The sequence below is a fragment of the Vitis vinifera genome, chromosome 12 (genome assembly GCF_030704535.1).
Source record: "Vitis vinifera cultivar Pinot Noir 40024 chromosome 12, ASM3070453v1".
NCBI lineage: Eukaryota > Viridiplantae > Streptophyta > Magnoliopsida > Vitales > Vitaceae > Vitis > Vitis vinifera.
Window position 1 is genome coordinate 22,373,382 of NC_081816.1, and position 19,750 is coordinate 22,393,131.

The window sequence follows — 19,750 nt, forward strand, 5'->3', positions numbered from 1 at the left end:
TTCCTTATGATTTAGTTTCCTAATTTTAGGAGAGAATTAAACTAGATTGATTGTTTCTTATTCAGTCATTTGTGTATATATATGTGTATGGTGTGTACCGATTCATTATCAATAAAGGAGTTCAGAAATTCTTCATGGTATCAGAGCCAGTTTTCTGAAACCCTAATCCCTTCTGGTGTGTTCCGGGCTCTACCTCCTTTCATGTGGCCAATTCTCCAACCAAGTCTTTCAAGCAAGTTGCGTACAGTCTCAGAGTATGTCAGAGTCTTTCAATTCTGTGTCAAATTTTAAGGTCAATAAAGATAGTGAGATTATAATGTTACACTATCGCCTTGGTCATCCTAGCTTTGTTTACCTTGCAAAATTGTTTCCCAGATTATTTATCAATAAAAATCCAGCATCTTATCACTGTGAAATTTGTCAGTTTGCAAAGCATACTCGAACAGTATATCCTCAAATCCCATACAAACCTTCGACTGTTTTCTCTCTAGTACATAGTGATGTGTGGGGTCCCTCCCGGATAAAAAATATTTCTGGCACTCGATGGTTTGTGACATTCGTTGATGATCATACTCGGGTAACATGGGTTTTCCTTATGAAAGAAAAGTCAGAGGTCGGGCACATTTTTCAAACCTTCAATCGTATGGTTCAAAATCAATTCAATTCCAAAATACAAGTCCTCAAGTCAGATAATGCAAAGGAATACTTTACTAGTAGTCTCAGTACTTATCTTCAAAATCATGGCATTATCCACATAAGTTCTTGCGTTGACACCCCACAACAAAATGGGGTGGCCGAACGCAAGAATAGACATCTCTTGGAGGTTGCCCGGTGCCTTATGTTTTCCTCTAATGTTCCAAACTATTTCTGGGGGGAAGCTATTCTCACAGCTACCTATTTGATTAACCGTATGCCATCCAGAGTGCTTACCTTTCAATCCCCACGTCAACTTTTCTTAAAACAGTTTCCTCACACCCATGCCGCCTCTTCTGATTTACCACTCAAAGTATTTGGTTGTACGGCATTCGTTCATGTGTATCCTCAAAATCGTAGCAAATTTGCTCCTCGAGCAAATAAGTGCATTTTTCTAGGGTATTCTCCAACCCAAAAAGGGTACAAATGCTATTCTCCAACCAACAAAAGATTTTACACCACCATGGACGTCTCTTTCTTTGAACATGTCTTCTTCTATCCCAAATCTCATGTTCAGGGGGAGAGCATGAATGAACATCAAGTTTGGGAGTCTTTTCTTGATGGTGTACCTTCTTTTCACTCAGAGTCACCAAATCCTTCCCAATTCGCGCCCACTGAGTTGTCCACACCCATGCCGCCATCAGTTCAGCCAGCCCAGCACACAAATGTTCCTTCTCCCGTGACCATCCAGTCTCCCATGCCTATTCAACCTATAGCCCCACAACTTGCTAATGAGAACTTACAAGTTTACATCAGGAGGAGGAAAAGACAGGAATTAGAGCACGGATCACAGTCAACATGTGGCCAATATATTGACTCCAATTCAAGTCTTCCTGAAGAGAACATAGGTGAGGATAGGGCTGGAGAGGTGTTAATTCCCAGCATTGATGATTCTACTTTGCCAATTGCATTGAGGAAGGGTGTTAGGAGATGTACAGATCATCCAATTGGGAATTATGTTACGTATGAAGGGTTATCACCATCTTACAGAGCATTTGCTACTTCTCTTGATGATACTCAGGTTCCCAACACAATACAAGAGGCATTAAAAATTTCAGAATGGAAGAAGGCAGTACAAGATGAGATTGATGCACTTGAGAAGAATGGGACGTGGACTATCACAGATTTGCCGGTTGGGAAGAGGCCTGTGGGGTGCAAGTGGATTTTCACCATAAAATACAAAGCAGATGGATCAGTCGAAAGATTCAAGGCTCGTTTGGTAGCTAGAGGGTTTACACAATCCTATGGGATAGACTATCAGGAGACTTTTGCTCCTGTTGCAAAACTGAACACTATCAGGATCCTTCTCTCATTGGCTGTCAATCAAGATTGGTGCTTGCAACAACTGGACATAAAAAATGCGTTTCTAAATGGGGACCTAGAAGAGGAAGTCTACATGGAAATACCACCTGGTTTCGAAGAAAGTATGGCAAAGAATCAGGTTTGCAAACTCCAAAAATCATTGTACGGCCTTAAACAATCTCCTCGAGCCTGGTTTGATAGATTCACAAAAGCAGTCCTGAAGCTGGGCTACAAACAAGGTCAGGCTGATCATACTCTATTTGTCAAGAAATCTCATGCCGGGAAATTGGCCATATTGATAGTCTATGTCGATGATATTATTCTATCTGGAAATGATATGGGGGAGTTACAGAATTTGAAGAAGTATTTGTCAGAAGAGTTTGAAGTTAAAGACCTTGGAAATTTGAAATATTTCCTTGGTATGGAAGTGGCTAGATCAAGGAAAGGAATCGTAGTCTCTCAAAGAAAATACATACTCGATCTTCTTAAGGAGACCGGTATGCTTGGATGCAAACCAATTGATACTCCTATGGAGAGTCAGAAGAAACTTGGTATCGAGAAAGAAAGTACACTGGTAGACAGGGGGAGATATCAGCGGCTTGTCGGGCGCTTGATTTATCTCTCACACACTCGGCCAGATATTGGCTTTGCAGTGAGTGCTGTAAGTCAATTCATGCACAGCCCCACTGAGGAACACATGGAAGCAGTCTACAGGATTCTTAGATATTTAAAAATGACACCAGGGAAAGGCCTATTCTTCAGAAAGACAGAGAACCGTGACACTGAAGTATACTCAGATGCGGATTGGGCAGGAAACATCATTGACAGGCGGTCCACTTCCGGATATTGTTCTTTTGTCTGGGGAAATCTTGTTACCTGGAGGAGTAAGAAGCAATCAGTTGTAGCCAGAAGTAGTGCAGAAGCTGAGTACAGAGCTCTTGCACAGGGAATCTGTGAAGGGATTTGGATAAAAAGGGTTCTTAGTGAACTGGGACAAACGAGTTCATCTCCAATTCTGATGATGTGTGATAATCAGGCAGCTATAAGCATAGCAAAGAACCCCGTGCATCATGACAGGACCAAGCATGTTGAGATTGACAGACACTTTATCACAGAGAAGGTGACTAGTGAGACGGTCAAATTAAACTATGTTCCTACCAAGCACCAAACCGCAGACATCCTCACCAAAGCTTTACCTAGGCCTAACTTCGAAGACTTAACTTGCAAGCTGGGATTATATGATATATATTCTCCAGCTTGAGGGGGAGTGTTGAAATAATGCCAAAGTTAGGACTTTAATTTAGGAATAAAAAAGGAGAGATCATTTAGGATATTTCCTTATGATTTAGTTTCCTAATTTTAGGAGAGAATTAAACTAGATTGATTGTTTCTTATTCAGTCATTTGTGTATATATATGTGTATGGTGTGTACCGATTCATTATCAATAAAGGAGTTCAGAAATTCTTCAATTTCAAATTCTTTAGCTAGCTGTTTTCGAAGTAGGTCTCATCACAATTATGTCATTGACATACACAAGTAAGCTATACTTTCCTTAAAGTCAAATGCTTTATGAACAAGGTGTGGTCTCCTTGATGTTGCTTATGCCCCATCTCCAACATAACCTTAGTAAATCTTTTGAAATCATGCTCTAGGGTATTGCTTTAGCCTATATAATGCCTTTCTTAACTTGCAAACTTTATTCTTGTCAAACCCAATGGAGCCTCCCATATATACCTCTTCTTCTAAGTCACCATGCAAAAATGTGCTCTTAACATCAAATTGCTACAAACACCAATCAAGGTTAACTATGAAAGACAACAAACCACACACGGTATTCATTTTTCCCATAGGGGCAAAGGTTTCTTGATTATTCACCCCGTATGTTTGATTATAGCCCTTAGGTAGTAACCTTACTTTATATCTCTCTAAGGAGCCATCAGCTTTATATTTAACTATAAACACCCATTTACACACCCCCTTACCCACTAGTCTTTTTTCTCTTGGAAGATCAATAACTTCCAATGTTTGGTTTTTATTTAGTGCCTCAACTCCTCACTCATAGCCTTTTTCTAGTTCTTATCTCTAGTACCTCATGTAGTGTTGGGGGAATGTTAAGGGTGTTCAATTGAGGGAGAAAAGTTGTGTTGGGGATGATTTTTCCATAGATATGAAGTGAGATATAGGATATTGAGTAGGTCTAGGTCATTAACAACTGGAGAAGATGAAAGAAGAAGTTCAGTACCTAGTGTTGTCTCAGATTCCTGGACCTGCATAGGTTCAGGAACAAGCGATTTTCTCCTGGAGCAAACTTGAAGTGACTGGGCAGCAATGGGACCAGACTTGACATCTGTAGGAATGATGGTTTCAGACTCAGATCCAATGGAACCACAACTGGAATTTCTAGAGCAGATGCTGGAATTTCTAGGACAACTACTGCAATAGTTGCAATGGCTTCAACTCGGGTGTAGAAGAACTTGCTGGAAAGTTAAGCAGGAACAAATCCTTATCTTCCATAGATAATGATGATTCCCCCTAAAGATAAGGATTTTGAAAGCAACATAGTTTTTCAACTAATGTAACATCCATGGAGTGAGCCATATGATCAGTTACCCCTGAGTCGATGACCCAAAAACTAGAATATGATGTGTTTGAGGCACTAAGAGCATAAGATACAAAACATTTACTTGTTTGGGCCGACGAGCATGATCTTGTTGGTTTCTTAGGAGTGATAAAGAGCTTTCTTAGCCTTTCAATCTCCTCTTTGTTCAGTCCCCAAATTTTTGTACCTTTGAGACTTGGTTTCTTGTGAGAGTGATCTTCCAGATTTGTCAAGTGCAACAACCTAACACCCTAACAGCCCAAGAACTAATTGGATTTGATGAAATAAAACAATAAAAAAAATAAATTAATAACCAGATCTTATCCCTACAAAATAGGAATTCAAATTTATTTCCTAACTCCTAAACTCTAATTCTTAACGAACTCCTAAATCTTCTACATGAATAATAACTTAACTCTGAATATCTAATTTTTCTATAACAATGCTAAAGGAGCTAAGATAAACATCCATACTTCAATGAATTAGTTCTAATATACACTACATAGCAAGCCTACGTGTACCATGAGTTCAATAATGACCTATGTACTATCATTTTCATCACAGGAAAGAAAAATATTATTAAATGAAAAAGGTCATCTGCAGTTCCCTGTTCAACACAGTTGTTGGAAACAAGTTATGTGCTATTGAAAGCTCTGTTAGATGGTTCCAAGCCTATCTATATTTTTTATGGAATAACAGGACATCATTTGAAACTCTGCTCTACTTTCATTGTTTTTTGCATCCCTAGTACTCATCATGGGTTCTCTTTATATCATTTTTCTTTGTGGAATTATCTTTTTTGGTTAACTTGAATTGTTGCAAAAAATTTCATGAACTCATAATTCTCTATGACATAGAACAACATTCTGTATATCTTTTGTATTGTCTTCAACAAAAGAAGTTCTAATGTACATGATTTCTAAATTATTAGTATACTTCTTGTTTGCTAGATCAAAATATTAATATATGTTTTATGACCAGTATCACACTGCAATTTGTTGAATTCTGACATTTACTTTACCCAATAAAATTATTAGTAATTACTCAGTTTTTTGAGCATTTATCAAAATTCATCCAATACTCAATTGGACTACCATTTAGGTTGGTGCTATTGAAGGGGATGAAGAGTTGACGCCTCTTGGGCATCATTTGGCTAAACTTCCTGTTGATGTGTTAATTGGAAAGGTGTGCATCATTTACTTCTGTCCTTCTATTTCAAAGGTTAAATAATTGTAGTACTGGGAACTCATTGCTAATATTATTGATTTGGAATCTAATGTCTGGGATTTTAGCGGTTAGTTCAACAAGGATTATAGGTTTTTTTTCTTTCAAAAGTTTTTAAGTCTGTAAAACCTTAATAGCTCATTTTTTTTAAATAAGGAATAAAAAAATTGTGTCACTTAGAAAGCAATATAACAAATAAGGACAAAATGAAAAGAGCAAGGAAAAAGCATGTGGAGAATTGATATTGAACAGGGAAGAAATGAACCTGAAGCTCCTTATTCCTACATGAAGTTTGTTTCCTGTTCTGTGTCTAATCCATCTAATTTTGGCATCCTAGGAATCAAAGCAGTCTCTCTCCCCATAAAGAGAAAAAATTCCCTACAGATTGGACCAGATGATGGGTTGAAAAGGCCATTTCACTAAATTCAGAGACATCAATTATATCTGTTATCTGTTTACTGAATTAAGGAAATGAAACTTGTTATCTAATTATCACTATCTATCTATCTTGTCATTCTAATATAGAACTTAAAATTTAAGGGTTTACATTTATGAAACAATCAGTTTAGTTCTATTTCATTCTTTCTATATTTCTTGCTTTTTAAAGTGTAGAGTTCAGCATTTTTCTTTATCTGCCTTCCAAATCCCTAATTATCCTCTTTTGGCTGTAACTGCAATTTTTTTTTTTTTGTGAGCTTTTATAACTTATTATGTTTTTATCATCTTAGTGATTCACTTTCTTTTTCTAAATTCTAATAGCATTGCCTTTTCAGGCCCTTGGTCCTATCACACCATGCTTTGTACTGATATATTTAAAATAATTTTTACCTAGAATTATCAGTAAAATGCTTTTCATTTCACCAACATCAGCCTGTTTGGGTTGTTGTGTTGAATGGTCAATCTTTGGGTTTGGGCTTTTTGATTGGATAGGTTTTTATGCTTGTATGGTCAATATTCATCCTTCCCATCACTATTAATGCTCTCTCTCTCTCTCTCTCTCTCTCTCTGTGACAGACATGAAAACACATCAAGAATTTACTTCACATGAAAACACATCCAAATTTCCTTAAGCAATGGAATTGCTGCCTACATATTTTGGTAAAACCATGTTGTTGATAATGTTTTCCTATGAAACTGCAGATGATGTTATATGGGGCAATATTTGGTTGCTTATCACCCATTCTCTCAATTTCAGCATTTTTGAGCTATAAGTCACCATTTTTATCTCCAAAAGATGAGGTCTCTCTTCTAAGTATTCTTTATCTTTTTGCTGTTTCTCAACTTTCCCTATGGTAATGAAGTTGCATTTCCTGGATAATCTAATGTGCTTCATTTCCAGAGACAAAATGTTGAAAGAGCCAAATTGGCATTGTTGACTGATCAAGTAGATGGTGCAAGTGATTCAAATGATGGTGCCAGGCAATCTGACCACCTAGTAATGATGGTTGCATACAAGAAATGGGAGAGGATTCTACATGAGGTCAGTTAATTTGGATTTTACCTTCAGTAAACAGTTCTTAGATAACTGGGCAAGGATCTTCACCATTGCAGTTATATAAGGCAATTTGTTACTAGTCATGAAATGGCACTTCAGTGTACCTGGTTCTTGTCCTCTTTTTTTCTTCTTGTCTTTGTCTTATTTTTCTTCTTTTTTTTTTAAGTTATTCTTGCTTGAAGTATAAGACAGTACAAAGGTCATGCATTTTGGTAGAATTGAGAAAAAATTTGAAGTGTTATGCAAATCAGATGAACAATGATTGAGCAAGATCTGCCTCCTTGCTGACTGGTACTTCTTCTCAGAACTTGACTTTATTAATATATGAGATTTTATTTTGCAGAAAGGAGCAAAAGCCGCACAACATTTTTGCAATTCATATTTTTTAAGCAGTTCAGTGATGCACATGATAAGGTTTAGTTTCTTTTCCCTAAAGTTTTTGTTATCTAGAACCAATTAACCGTATGAATACATCCTGTTTTTTCATCTTACATGTGATATGATAGGAATGTTATTCTTTTTCTCTACTCTTGTGGTTGGGTACCTCTTTTGTGGTTGAAGGAAGATGAGAAGAATATGAAATTTTTCCATGGAATCACCAATGCCTCCATAAGAAGTAATTTAGATAAAAATGTTGTGATTTGGGTTTTAGTCTTTCTTCAAGTGGTTTTATTTGAACGCAAGGGATCGAAGACGTAGTCTTGAGGACAGTATGCTTAAGACTATTGGGCAAAGGATTTTGCCAATCTTAAGAAGGATTTTAGCAGAGGAGATGGTTTTGGAGGTCTTGCATGCACTACGTTGAATAAAGCTCATTGTCCAAATGCTTTCACCAATTTAATTAGGGTAGTATTAAAGGGCTTTTTTGGAGTGTATGATATACATTGTGAGCCCACATCCTACAAACTTAAGTTTTTAAGAAAATTGGTATTTCAACCTGGTATTAGAACCTTGTATGGTGGGAGGTCAAGTATTCAGACCTCACCACTGCCTGCTTATTTTCCCAATTTATTAAGTCATGTATAAGCCCAAAAATGGAGTCTACACATGAGAGAGGGTGTTTGATGAGGATGAATATTCAAGATATATATCAAGAAAGAGAATTAGTATTAGTTGTAATTAAAGTAGGATTATTATTACTTGGAATTAAATTAGGATTAATATTTGTTGGAGTCTAATTAGGATTAGCTAGTTGAATTATAATATAATTAGAATTTGAGTCATGATAGGTTATTAGAGTCCTAGTAGACTTTGGATGTTATAATTAGAATTAAAATCATAATAGGTTATTAGAGTCCTAGTAGATTTTGGATTTCTTAGAGAAGCCTATAAATAGGTTAATCAATGTAAATCAAAGGAATGAATTTGATGAATAATATTATACTTTCTTTCATTGCAAGGTTGCAACCCTCAATGGTGAGATTCCATTGATTTTCTTCTAGGTGAGACTCCTAGAAGGCCTTAGTAAGATTCTAAGGTTTTTCCATCTTTTCTTCATTGTTTCTTCTTTCTCTCTATTTCTTATCTTATAATTTTCTCTACCATAAAATTTATTCCTTGTTCCTCTCCTTACACCCTAAAAATAAAACCCTAGCCCATCTACCCTTGAGTGTAGGCAACCATCCTAGGGTTGTCCTACATCAATTTTGGTATCAGAGCGAAAATTCTTGGCATGAAGGCATATGTAATTGAGGAGTGGAGCAACGTGTGCAAACATGGTTGAAGGCTACAACTTTTTTATGCAGCCATTGGTGAACATACCAAGGCTAAATGAAGAGGAGGATTGGCGACGTACTAGCATCTTCCAAACTCGTGTTGCTTGTCAAGGGAGACTATGTACTTTGATTATTGATGGAGGTAGTTGTTCCAATCTAGCTTCAGAGGAGCTTGTTGAGAAGCTTAATCTAAAGACAGAAGATCATCCAAATCCTTATCAAATAGCATGAGTAAATGGCGCATCTATTTTGGTGAGTTCTTGTTGTCTAGTGACGTTTAATTTCAGTAGTAATTTTGAGTTATTAGCATGGTGTGATGTTTTGCCGATGAAAGTTGCCTATATTATGCTTGGAAGACCATGGCTTTTTGATGAAAGGGTCCAACATGATGGATATGAGAACACTTACACACTTGTGCGCAATGGGCATAAGAAGATCCTTCGTCCAATGAAGGAAATTCCACCACATAAGCAACTAGAGGAAAAATTAGCACCCTTGAAACTAGAAGAGCCATCAAATATTCTTACTAAAAAGCAAGTTGAAGTTACTAGAAAGGAGAAAGAAATCATCAATGATGAATCTAGAAAGCAAGAGGTGATGAAACTAATCCTAGATCAACCAATAGAAGAGCTCAAAGAAGTTGAAGAAGAATCGATGTTTGACTTCCCAAGGCCAAACATTATCATGAGTGGTGGCAAACATGAAGAATCTGCTGAAATTTCTTTTGAATATAGGGAATTTAAGAATTTTATTCTTCCACAAAACAATTTACAAGAAGAGTGTGGGAAGCAACTTTCCACAAGCTTGTTGAAGACCCATAATTATTTCGAGAATTATCAACTTGTTGTACAACATCAAAAAGTTTTTCGAAGTCCAGTATTTGTCTTGCATGAAATTGAACAAGTTCAAGAGATCTTGAGATCCTCTCTTACCATGGGAAAGAGACGACGAAAAAAGAAAGGGTGGAAGACATTGCTCGAAATTTCAATTGATCTTGGAAAATCACTAAAACTCGAGGTCGAGTTTTTTTCAAGTCAGGGGGAATTGATGAGGATGAATATTCAAGATATATATCAAGAAAGAGAATTAGTATTAGTTGTAATTAAAGTAGGATTATTATTACTTGGAATTAAATTAAGATTAATATTTGTTGGAATCTAATTAGGATTAGCTAGTTGAGTTACAATATAATTAGAATTTGAGTCATGATAGGTTATTAGAGTCCTAGTAGATTTTGGATTTCTTAGAGAAGCCTATAAATAGGCTAATCAATGTAAATCAAAGGAATGAATTTGATGAATAATATTATACTTTCTTTCATTGCAAGGTTGCAACCCTCAATGGTGAGACTCCATTAATTTTTTTCTAGGTGAGACTCCTAGAAGGCCTTAGTGAGATTCTAAGGTTTTTCCATCTTTTCTTCATTGTTTCTTCTTTCTCTCTATTTTTTATCTTATAATTTTCTCTACCATAAAATTTATTCCTTGTTCCTCTCCTTACACCCTAAAAATAAAACCCTAGCCCATCTACCCTTGAGTGTAGGCAACCATCCTAGGGTTGTCCTACATCAGTGTTTGAGTGCATGATATACATTGTGAGCATAAATCCTATAAGCTAAAGCTTTTAGGAAAATTGGTAGTTCAACTGGCTTGATGAAATTTGTATGTGAATTTCATTTTATGGAATCATTTAAATAAAGTTGTACTACTACCTTTTTGGTTCTTGTTCCAAGAATGTTAGAGCAAATAGTTTTATAGATTTTAGAACCATTGTTTAGTGGGATGGCTCTACAAGCTATTAGCTAAAATTATCACTAATAAATTGGAGAAAGTGGTAGGCCTAGTGGTTTCAAATTCTGAAAATGCATTTGTAGAAGGAATGCAAATTTTTTTGTTGTAGTTTTGTTTGCTAATAAAACAGTTGATTCCAAAGAGGAGCTCTAGCATGGAAGAACACAAAAAAAAAATCCCATGACAATGTGAATTGCATTTTCACTTATTCTATTTGGAGAAGATAGGCTTTTGATGAAATGAAATTGATTTGATGTATTAGGGCTTTAACCCAAATCAGCTTATGTACATTGTTGGCCCTATCTAACAGCCTAAGCTTGAAATTGATAGTTTAGCTACATAAAATGTTGTATCTCTACTATTATATTTTTAATCTTAGTTAACAGAGTTGTGGCTAGTTTCTTTCAGAGTTTCAAAAGATTAGTTAGAGGGATCCACTTTCTTTTTATTTATTTGCGATGGTGATAAAAATATTTAAGTGCCACATTAGCTAAGGCCATGGAAAGGGTTTCATTGAATGCTTTGTAGAGGGGAAAAGAGAGGGCTAAGGTATGAAAATATCCTTCTTTTAGTTTGTTGGTTACTCTTTTTGTAAGGCAAGTGGAGCACAATTGTTATACCCAATGTTTTAAAAACCAGACCGGACCGGCCGATTTAACCGGTTCAACCGTCGACCGGTCACATCTCCGGTCCGGTTTGCCCTATTAAACCGTTTGAAGATTAAACCGGTAACAAACCGCCTAAATCAGCGGTCGGACCGGTGACCCAGTGGAACCGAACGGTTCCAATCGAACCGAACAATTCAATTTAAACCAGGCTCCCTTGTATAAAAATTAAAAAGCTTTGGGCAAAAGCCCATGCTGGGCCTTGTCTTATAATGACAAAGCCCACACCCCACTCAACCATGTTGTGGGCTGAGTCTTGAGCCCACCAGATGAGGTAATGCCTTGGCCCTCCAAGAGGATGGCTTTTATAGGCATCCTTTGCACCCTCATTCCTCTTACAATCCGATGTGGGATTGCCAACCAACCTAATGAATGAAAAAAAAAAAAACAAATCCCTCCAAGAGGATTTGAACTTGGACCCCAGATTCTATGGACACCACTTGGCTGCACCCTTTTGTTATTTAATATACCAAACAAAACAATATATATTAGATTTTAAATTTTTTTATATTATTAAATAAAAATAATATAATATTTTTAAAAATTATAAAATTAGTTTAAATTTTCATTTTTAATATATTCACATTTAAATATTTTACATATATCATTTAATAAAATTAAAAATATTAATATAATTTAATTTGATAATATTATTGATTTTTAATTTATTCATATATATTTTAAAATTTTTATAATTATTTTTAATTTTAATAATATATAAAGTATATATTTATGACGTCATTGGTTCGACCGCGGTTCGACCGCTGGTCCGACCAGTGAACCGTGAACCGATAACTTTTCTGGTTCGATCACCGGTCCGGTTCTGAAAACATTGGTTATTCCTAAGGTGCACACTTACAAATGCAACTGAGTTAGAGCCTAAGTCTTTCTTACAAATGTTCCTTGTGATTGTGCAGTATTACCTTTCCTAGGTTAAGATTTAAAGAGTTTCTTTTAAACCATTAATTTGCATCTTCAAATACTTTTAAGCCTCCTGAACATTCATTTCACTTTGTGAATGATGTCGAAAAGAATCATAACACTGAATAACTCAATAAATAATGTTCTTGTTGTCAAAAATTAATATTAATATTCTGAGAAATAGATCAATGCACTTCATTTCAGTGATTTTCTATATACTTCATATTGATTCATTAACTCTTTCTGTTTTTTAGAGACATGCGAGTACAATTTGGAAATTTGCTAGCTGATATTGGGCTTATCAGTCTACCAAAGAAATATCAGGTTTGGTGCTTTTGCTTTGTTTTGAGTCTTGTATGTTTATGACTTGACTTGTGTGGCTTTCTAATACAATACCTTTATTCTTTTGTATCATACGATTTGGATGACATTATATATCCAAATAGTGTTTTCAATGCTTATCGAGCAAAGTAAATGATGTCAGTTTAGTCATCATTGAACAAGTAAAGTTTTTCTATATAAGGTCTATAAAACTTAGAAATTCCATTATCAATCATCAAAAGAATAGTTAAAGGGTGTAAACAATCATTTATAGTAAGTTGTATCTGAAGGCAGGGTTGTGCTCTCCATATTCTTAGTGTAATAGTCATTTTTTGTTCTAATTAGGCACATAATTGTGAATCTTATGTTTATTATTTTGACAATCAAAATAAAATATTAGTGGTAAAATTAGGAAAAGAAATTAAGGGAGGAGTGTCCCTCTGTTTCTCTTACTCTGTCTTGTTTTTTTTTTTTTTTTCTTTTTTGTGTCTATTATTTATTTGATAGGAAAATAAAATCGATGTCAAAAAGCCTAACAAAAAAGGGCACTTAACCGAAGGACACGGGATACATACAAGGCACGCAAAGGCTCTCTTACTGTCCTTATCTATTTATTTTTTCATTTCTTCTTCTTCTTCCGAAAGTCAAGACACTTGGCCTACATCTTTTTATCCTCTTCTTTTTCCTTAAATAAAGTGTTAGGCTGTTTCAAGATTATTTCATACATCTTTGGGACATAATGCAATTCTGAACCTGTAGTGAGAACTCACTCACTTCCTCATCTTGGCTCAGCAGCAACTGTATCTTCTCCTTACCTCAAGCCTTATTCATTTTGGTTGGCCTTCTGATGTTGCAGTGGCTTCAGCTTTAACTCTAGGATCTCTTTTCAATTTATATCTTAAATTATAGAAATCCCTGAGGTTTCTGACAGTAAAAGACCTTCCCTGCATTGAATTGCTTGTCCGTGATCCTTCATAAACAAAAGAAAGGGAAGAGTAGAGCAAATCTCCTCCACACACACACACACACACACAGATATATATATATATATATATAGAGAGAGAGAGAGAGAGAGAGAGAGAGAAAGCATAAAGCCAACCCCTTCAACCTGTATCTCATGGGTTCCATTTTCTCTTTTTTTTTTTAAAGAAATAATGCTTGCTTGATTTAACAAAATATAGGCTCAAAAAGTAAATATATTGTCCTTTTCTTGAATAATGCAGTTTTTAACAAAACAATAATAATTGAGATCTCTTTTGTTCAATTCTGTCTTTTTGTTTTAACAAAAGAATGCTTGCTTGATTCAGATTGAGAGGAAAAAGAAAGAGAATCTCAACAGCTGGTTTTCTGATATCTCACAACCATTCAATACATATTCACATCATTTTTCAATTGTGAAGGTGAATTCTGATATCTCACAACTGTTCAATACATATTCACATCAAAGTTTGCATATTGTTCTGATGACCCTTTCATCATACCACAAACAGAATTGTTGGATATTACAGATGTCCTGTTCCATTTATGGAGCATGGTTCATCATCACTTGAATTTCTTCAGCAAACTTTGCTATTAATTGCAAGCAAGAGGTGTTTATTTTGTATTCCAACCTCATTTTGAATGCCATGTGTTTGGTGCATTTTGAAAATATTGATGCATGTTTTACATAAACAGCCTCCATTTTTGTGCATATCCTTTTTCGTTAAAGGAATTCTTTTAGGTTAAAAGGAATTCTTTTAGGTCATCAGGTGACGTCATTGCTCTTGTAAACATGTAGACCTTCAGAACATTCAGATGGTCAGCCCATCACTAGATTTCATAAAGTTACAATTTTGTTTCATGTCAAGTCCATTTTGCATTTAGTTTACAATACTTCTTTTCTACTAGAAACAACAATTGTGTTGTGTGAAAAGAGAGAAAAGGGAGAATCCCTAATTTTTGTTATTGAAAAACTGTTAATAATACACATTGGATTTGGGTATATATATACATGTTAGTGGGACCCACAATACAATAAGGAAAGAAAAGGAAAAGTAAATAATTGAAATAATTGTACACTATCTAACACTCCCCCTCAAGCTGGAGCAGCATATATGTTATATGCACTAAGCTTGTTACAAATGTATTTAATTCTAGGACCTTTGAGAGATTTAGTAAAAATATCTGCTAGTTGATCATTTGAATTGACAAAACTAGTCGCCACGCATCCTGATGCGATCTTCTCTCTAATGAAGTGACAGTCAACTTCAATGTGTTTGGTCCTTTCATGGAATACTGGATTGGATGCAATATGCAAAGCGTCTTGGTTGTCACAAATGAGCTTCATCTATTCATCATTTCCAAATCTCAACTCCCGAAGAAGATGTTTCAGCCATATGAGTTCACATGTTGCCAGAGCCATAACTCAATACTCGGCTTCAGTACTAGATCTGGTCACTACATCTTGTTTCTTACTCTTCCAGGATATTAGGTTACCTCCAATAAAAACACAATACCCGGAAGTGGAACGTCTATCTGTGGGTGAGCCAGCCCAATCTGCATCTGTGTAACCAACAACTTGGGTATGACCTCTATTCTCGTACACCACACCTTGGCCTGGTGTGCTTTTGATATATCAAAGAATGCGGATTACAGCATCCCAATGGCTATCACATGGTGACTATAGGAATTGACTAACAACACTTACAGGAAAAGAAATGTCTGGACGAGTAATGGTGAGGTAGTTCAGTTTACCTACAACTCGCCGATATCTCCCAGGATCTCTTAAAGGCTCCCCCTGTCCTGGTATAAGTTTGACATTTGGATCCATAGGAGTGTCTATCGGTTTATAGTCTAACATACCGGTTTCTTCCAAGATGTCTAAAGCATACTTCCTTTGGGAAAGAACCACACCGGAACTGGATTGAGCTATCTCAATCCCTAAGAAATACTTGAGTTTCCCCAAAGTCTTTAGTCTGAAAGTGGGTGAAAAGGTGTTACTTTAGTTTTTGAATACCATTCTGATCACTGCCTGTAATGACGATGTCGTCCACATAAACTACCAGATAAATACACTGCCCCGAAGAGTTATGATGATAGAAAACGGAATGGTCTGTTGTACTGCGGAACATGCCAAACTCGTGAACAACAGAACTAAAACGGCTAAACCATGCTCAAGGAGATTGTTTCAAGTCATATAGAGAACGGTGTAACCTGCACACTAAACCAGACTCCCTCTGAGCAACAAAACCAGGTGGTTGCTCCATATAAACTTCTTCAGCAAGATCCCCATGAAGGAAAACATTTTTAATATCTAACTGATAAAAAGGCCAAGAACGCATAGCAACCATGGAGAGCAATAGACGAACAGAAGCTATCTTGGCAACAGGAGAGAAAGTGTCACCATAATCAGAACCATAAACCTGAGTATAGCCTTTAGCAACTAAGCGGGTCTTAAGGCGATCAACCTGACCATCAGGGCTAACCTTAACTGTGTAGACCCAACGACAACCAACTATAGATTTACCAGAGGGTAAAACAACAAGATCTCAAGTGTCATTGGAGTGTAAAGCAGTCATTTCATCTACCATTGCATGTCGCCAACCTGGATGGGAAAGAGCCTCAGGGGTGTTCTTGGGAAGAGAAATAGAAGATATAGCAGAAATAAATGTAGAATAGGGTGAAGATAATTGATGGTAACTCAAAAAATTGTAAATGGGATGAGGATTACAAGTAGATTGATTACCTTTCCGAAGAGCAATGGGTAAGTCAGCAGAAGGAGGCAGAACCGGGGCAGGAGAAGCCGAAGGGATAGGAAGTGAGTCAGCAGGTACCTCGGCCAAAGGAGGAACAGCGACACGATGACGGTGATGATAAACCTGAAGTGGGCGAGAAGGCACTGTATCAAGTAGAGAGATAATGGGAAGGGGTAAGACTTCAGAAACAGGAAGAGACTCAGAGGTGGAGAAGAATGGTGAGTCCTCAAAGAAAGTGACATCAGTGGAGAGAAAGTAGCGATGAGTCTCAGAGGAATAACAACGATAACCCTTTTGAAGTCTAGAATATCCCAAGAAGATGCATTTTGTGACTTTGTTAGAAAGTTTGTCCTGTCCAGGAGTGAGAATATGAACAAAGCAAGTACAACCAAAAACACGAGGAGGAAGGAAATAAAGTGGTTGGTCAGGGAAAAGAAGGGAATGAGGGTTTTCTGATGGCGGTGAGGGTTTTCTGATGGCGATACCATTGATCGGAAAGCTTTAGGAGATGGGAAAGGTGACCGGAATGAAACACAATCACAGAAAGGTTTCCAAGAATTGATTCACAAATAAACCGGAAATAATTAGGTTTTTTTTTTTTCTCCCTAAACTCTGATACCATGTGAAAAGAGAGAAAAGGGAGAATCCCTAATTTTTGTTATTGAAAAACTGTTAATAATACACATTGGACTTGGGTATATATATACATGTTAGTGGGACCCATAATACAATAAGGAAAGAAAAGGAAAAGTAAATAACTGAAATAACTGTACACTATCTAACATGTTGCATCCAAACCAGAAGTATAATTAGAATTTAGTTATCCTTCATAGGAGATGATAAAAAATATTAGAAAGGGCTGCCAAAAGTGTACCAAAACCCAACAGTAGTAACACAAAAAGCAAAACAATCAAGGAGACAATGACTACTAAACAAAATCCTCTAGACTAGATGCACTTAGCTTAGCAGTGAATCTGCTAAGTGGTTAGTGGAGCATGGTACCACAAAAGGAGCATCCCATCACATATCTTATGTAACATCATCCAATTTCCCAGGCCCCTTTTTCATCTGGGAAGCCCTAGAAATAATTGTTACTGAGTCACCCTTCATTATGAAATTACTCGGGACAAATGAATCTGCTTGGATCAGGCATTCCAAAAGTATACTACCTCCACTTCTATAGCCAGACTGTTGGTTTGGAGAGTAGGGTTCAAAGTATCGGTTGAGTCATATCCACCTCAGCAGGGTCTGAGACGATTCCGATTCTCAAGTTACGATTTATAACATTGAACACCAACTTGGTGTTAACTTGTCCTGAATTGTCTAACTCAGCCAATTATTTTGAAAAAAAAAAAAACATTTTACTCAGATAGAGTTTCAGATTGGACCCCAAATTCCAATACCTCAAAGTTACATCACAAGTCCCTTTTCTTCTTCTTCTTCTTCATCCACAAAATCACCCTTCTTGGTTGCCTGCTGCTACTATTGTGGCAATTGAAAGTTGAGAAGCGACGATATAATGTTGATGTTCTCTCTTTCTCTAATCATCATCTTCAAATCCTTTTTGCCATTGGCAAAGACATCTCATTGGCATCTTGGTTTTTCTTGCATAGACATCATCGATTGTGCTTCATGGACCTTGAAAGCTTGAGAATGAAGATTCACCCTTAGCTGGAGAAGAAGATTCAGATTTAGGAAAAGAATGGGTATCGGGTATTTTTTTACATGCCAACAATATATATGGTATTATATTATATTATTATCTGGCATTATGCATTATTGATTAGATGTATGGGCTGAAGATGGGATTTCAAAATATTTTTCGGAGGTAAACAAGGATATTTATATGGCTATGGGCATAAAGGTAAGAATATGAATATTTATATGGTTATAAGTATAAACGGTTAATAAATTAATTGATTTATAATTGAGTTTATTATACTTAAAAATTGAGAAAAATAATTAAAAAATGGTAAATTTCATATAAAAGAATATCATTTAATATATCTTAATAATTTTTTTTTATTAGAAACAAAATATTTATTGATGATAGTAAAGGTACAAAAGAAGGATGAGAAGTCCTTCCCTCAAAATACACATCTTGATCAAAGTAATACGTACACCACACTATACAAAAACTATACACAAAGGCAATCCCCAACTATCTCAAACTTTTGAAACACAAACCGAAAGTTAGTTGAGTTGAATGACATTAAGTGGAACTCCTTTAAAAGCGGCAATACGGGAGATCCAAAGAGAGGAGTAGAAGTGAAGCAAATCCCACAATATATCTTAATAATTAATTAATAAAAATATAAATGTTTTATATTTTGATTAATTATAATTTTTAAAAAAATTTTGAGCTATTAAATTAACATATTTTGTGCATCATCCAATACCGATCTGAGTTAGCAAGATTGATACCTTTTGAGTCAATGACCGATACTATGACTTTGAACCATGTTGGAGAGGGAAGAAAATTTTTCTATATATTTACTTCACAGATTGTACAATATACAAGAAAAGAGAAAAAACCATATGAAGAATAATCTAAAACCAATCCCTACAATCTGGTCTGAATTGCTGCATTAGTAATCATCAAATCCCTTCCATCAAGGAGCTAAATATGACAGCTACAAATCTGCTCCTTGATTATGGAAATTAAAATAATTTGTCCCTAAAATAAAGGATCAACTAGAATTGAATCCGAAAGCTAATATAAAGAGTTTATGGACTAGAAATTACTGCTAATATAGGAAGTATAAAGCTGGAAATCTCTGAATATGCAGTTAACACTTGTCAACATAGACTTAGTCCAGTGTGATTGGGAAAAGCTCCAACCACAACTCCCTGTAATTGTGAAACACTGCTCCAGTTCCTTTCTGGCTAGGATTACCTAAAGAAGAACAATTGAAATTAAATTTCAGGTGATCCATTGGGTTGAGCACACCCAGCACAAAGGTCAACATTCCTCTTGCTCATCCAACAATATGATCTTCAATCTAACATGATCATGTTCATGCATTACTAACAAAGATTTAAAACCTTACCCTTGACTGTACTCTGGTAGCTGAGAAGAAGAGTAAACGAATTCCAACTTATTGTAAGAATTTAAATGATTTCAAGTCACATATTCTAGTCATGATTCCCTTTTTTTGTGTTTATGTATAAAATAACTCTGTGGAGCTTCTAATACGATTGTCATGGGATTGGATGAAGTAATATTGTTTATCTTTATCCTTTACATGCATGTGGCTATGACCAATTTATCCTGAACACAGATGATTCAC

General features: G+C 35.9%; 1 protein-coding gene across 2 annotated transcripts in view; it reads left to right on the forward strand.

Moving 5' to 3' along the window:
- LOC100247318 (DExH-box ATP-dependent RNA helicase DExH7, chloroplastic) overlaps nt 1–19,750 on the forward strand; it is a 126,124-nt gene that overhangs the window by 101,244 nt on the left and 5,130 nt on the right. For both annotated transcript variants that reach the window (XM_010659699.3, XM_002263853.4), the window contains exons 25-30: nt 5,697–5,780; nt 6,960–7,058; nt 7,159–7,299; nt 7,658–7,728; nt 12,660–12,729; nt 14,034–14,126. In XM_010659699.3, the coding sequence (XP_010658001.1) occupies nt 5,697–5,780; nt 6,960–7,058; nt 7,159–7,299; nt 7,658–7,728; nt 12,660–12,729; nt 14,034–14,126 (558 nt within the window). The remainder of the gene's footprint in view (nt 1–5,696; nt 5,781–6,959; nt 7,059–7,158; nt 7,300–7,657; nt 7,729–12,659; nt 12,730–14,033; nt 14,127–19,750) is intronic.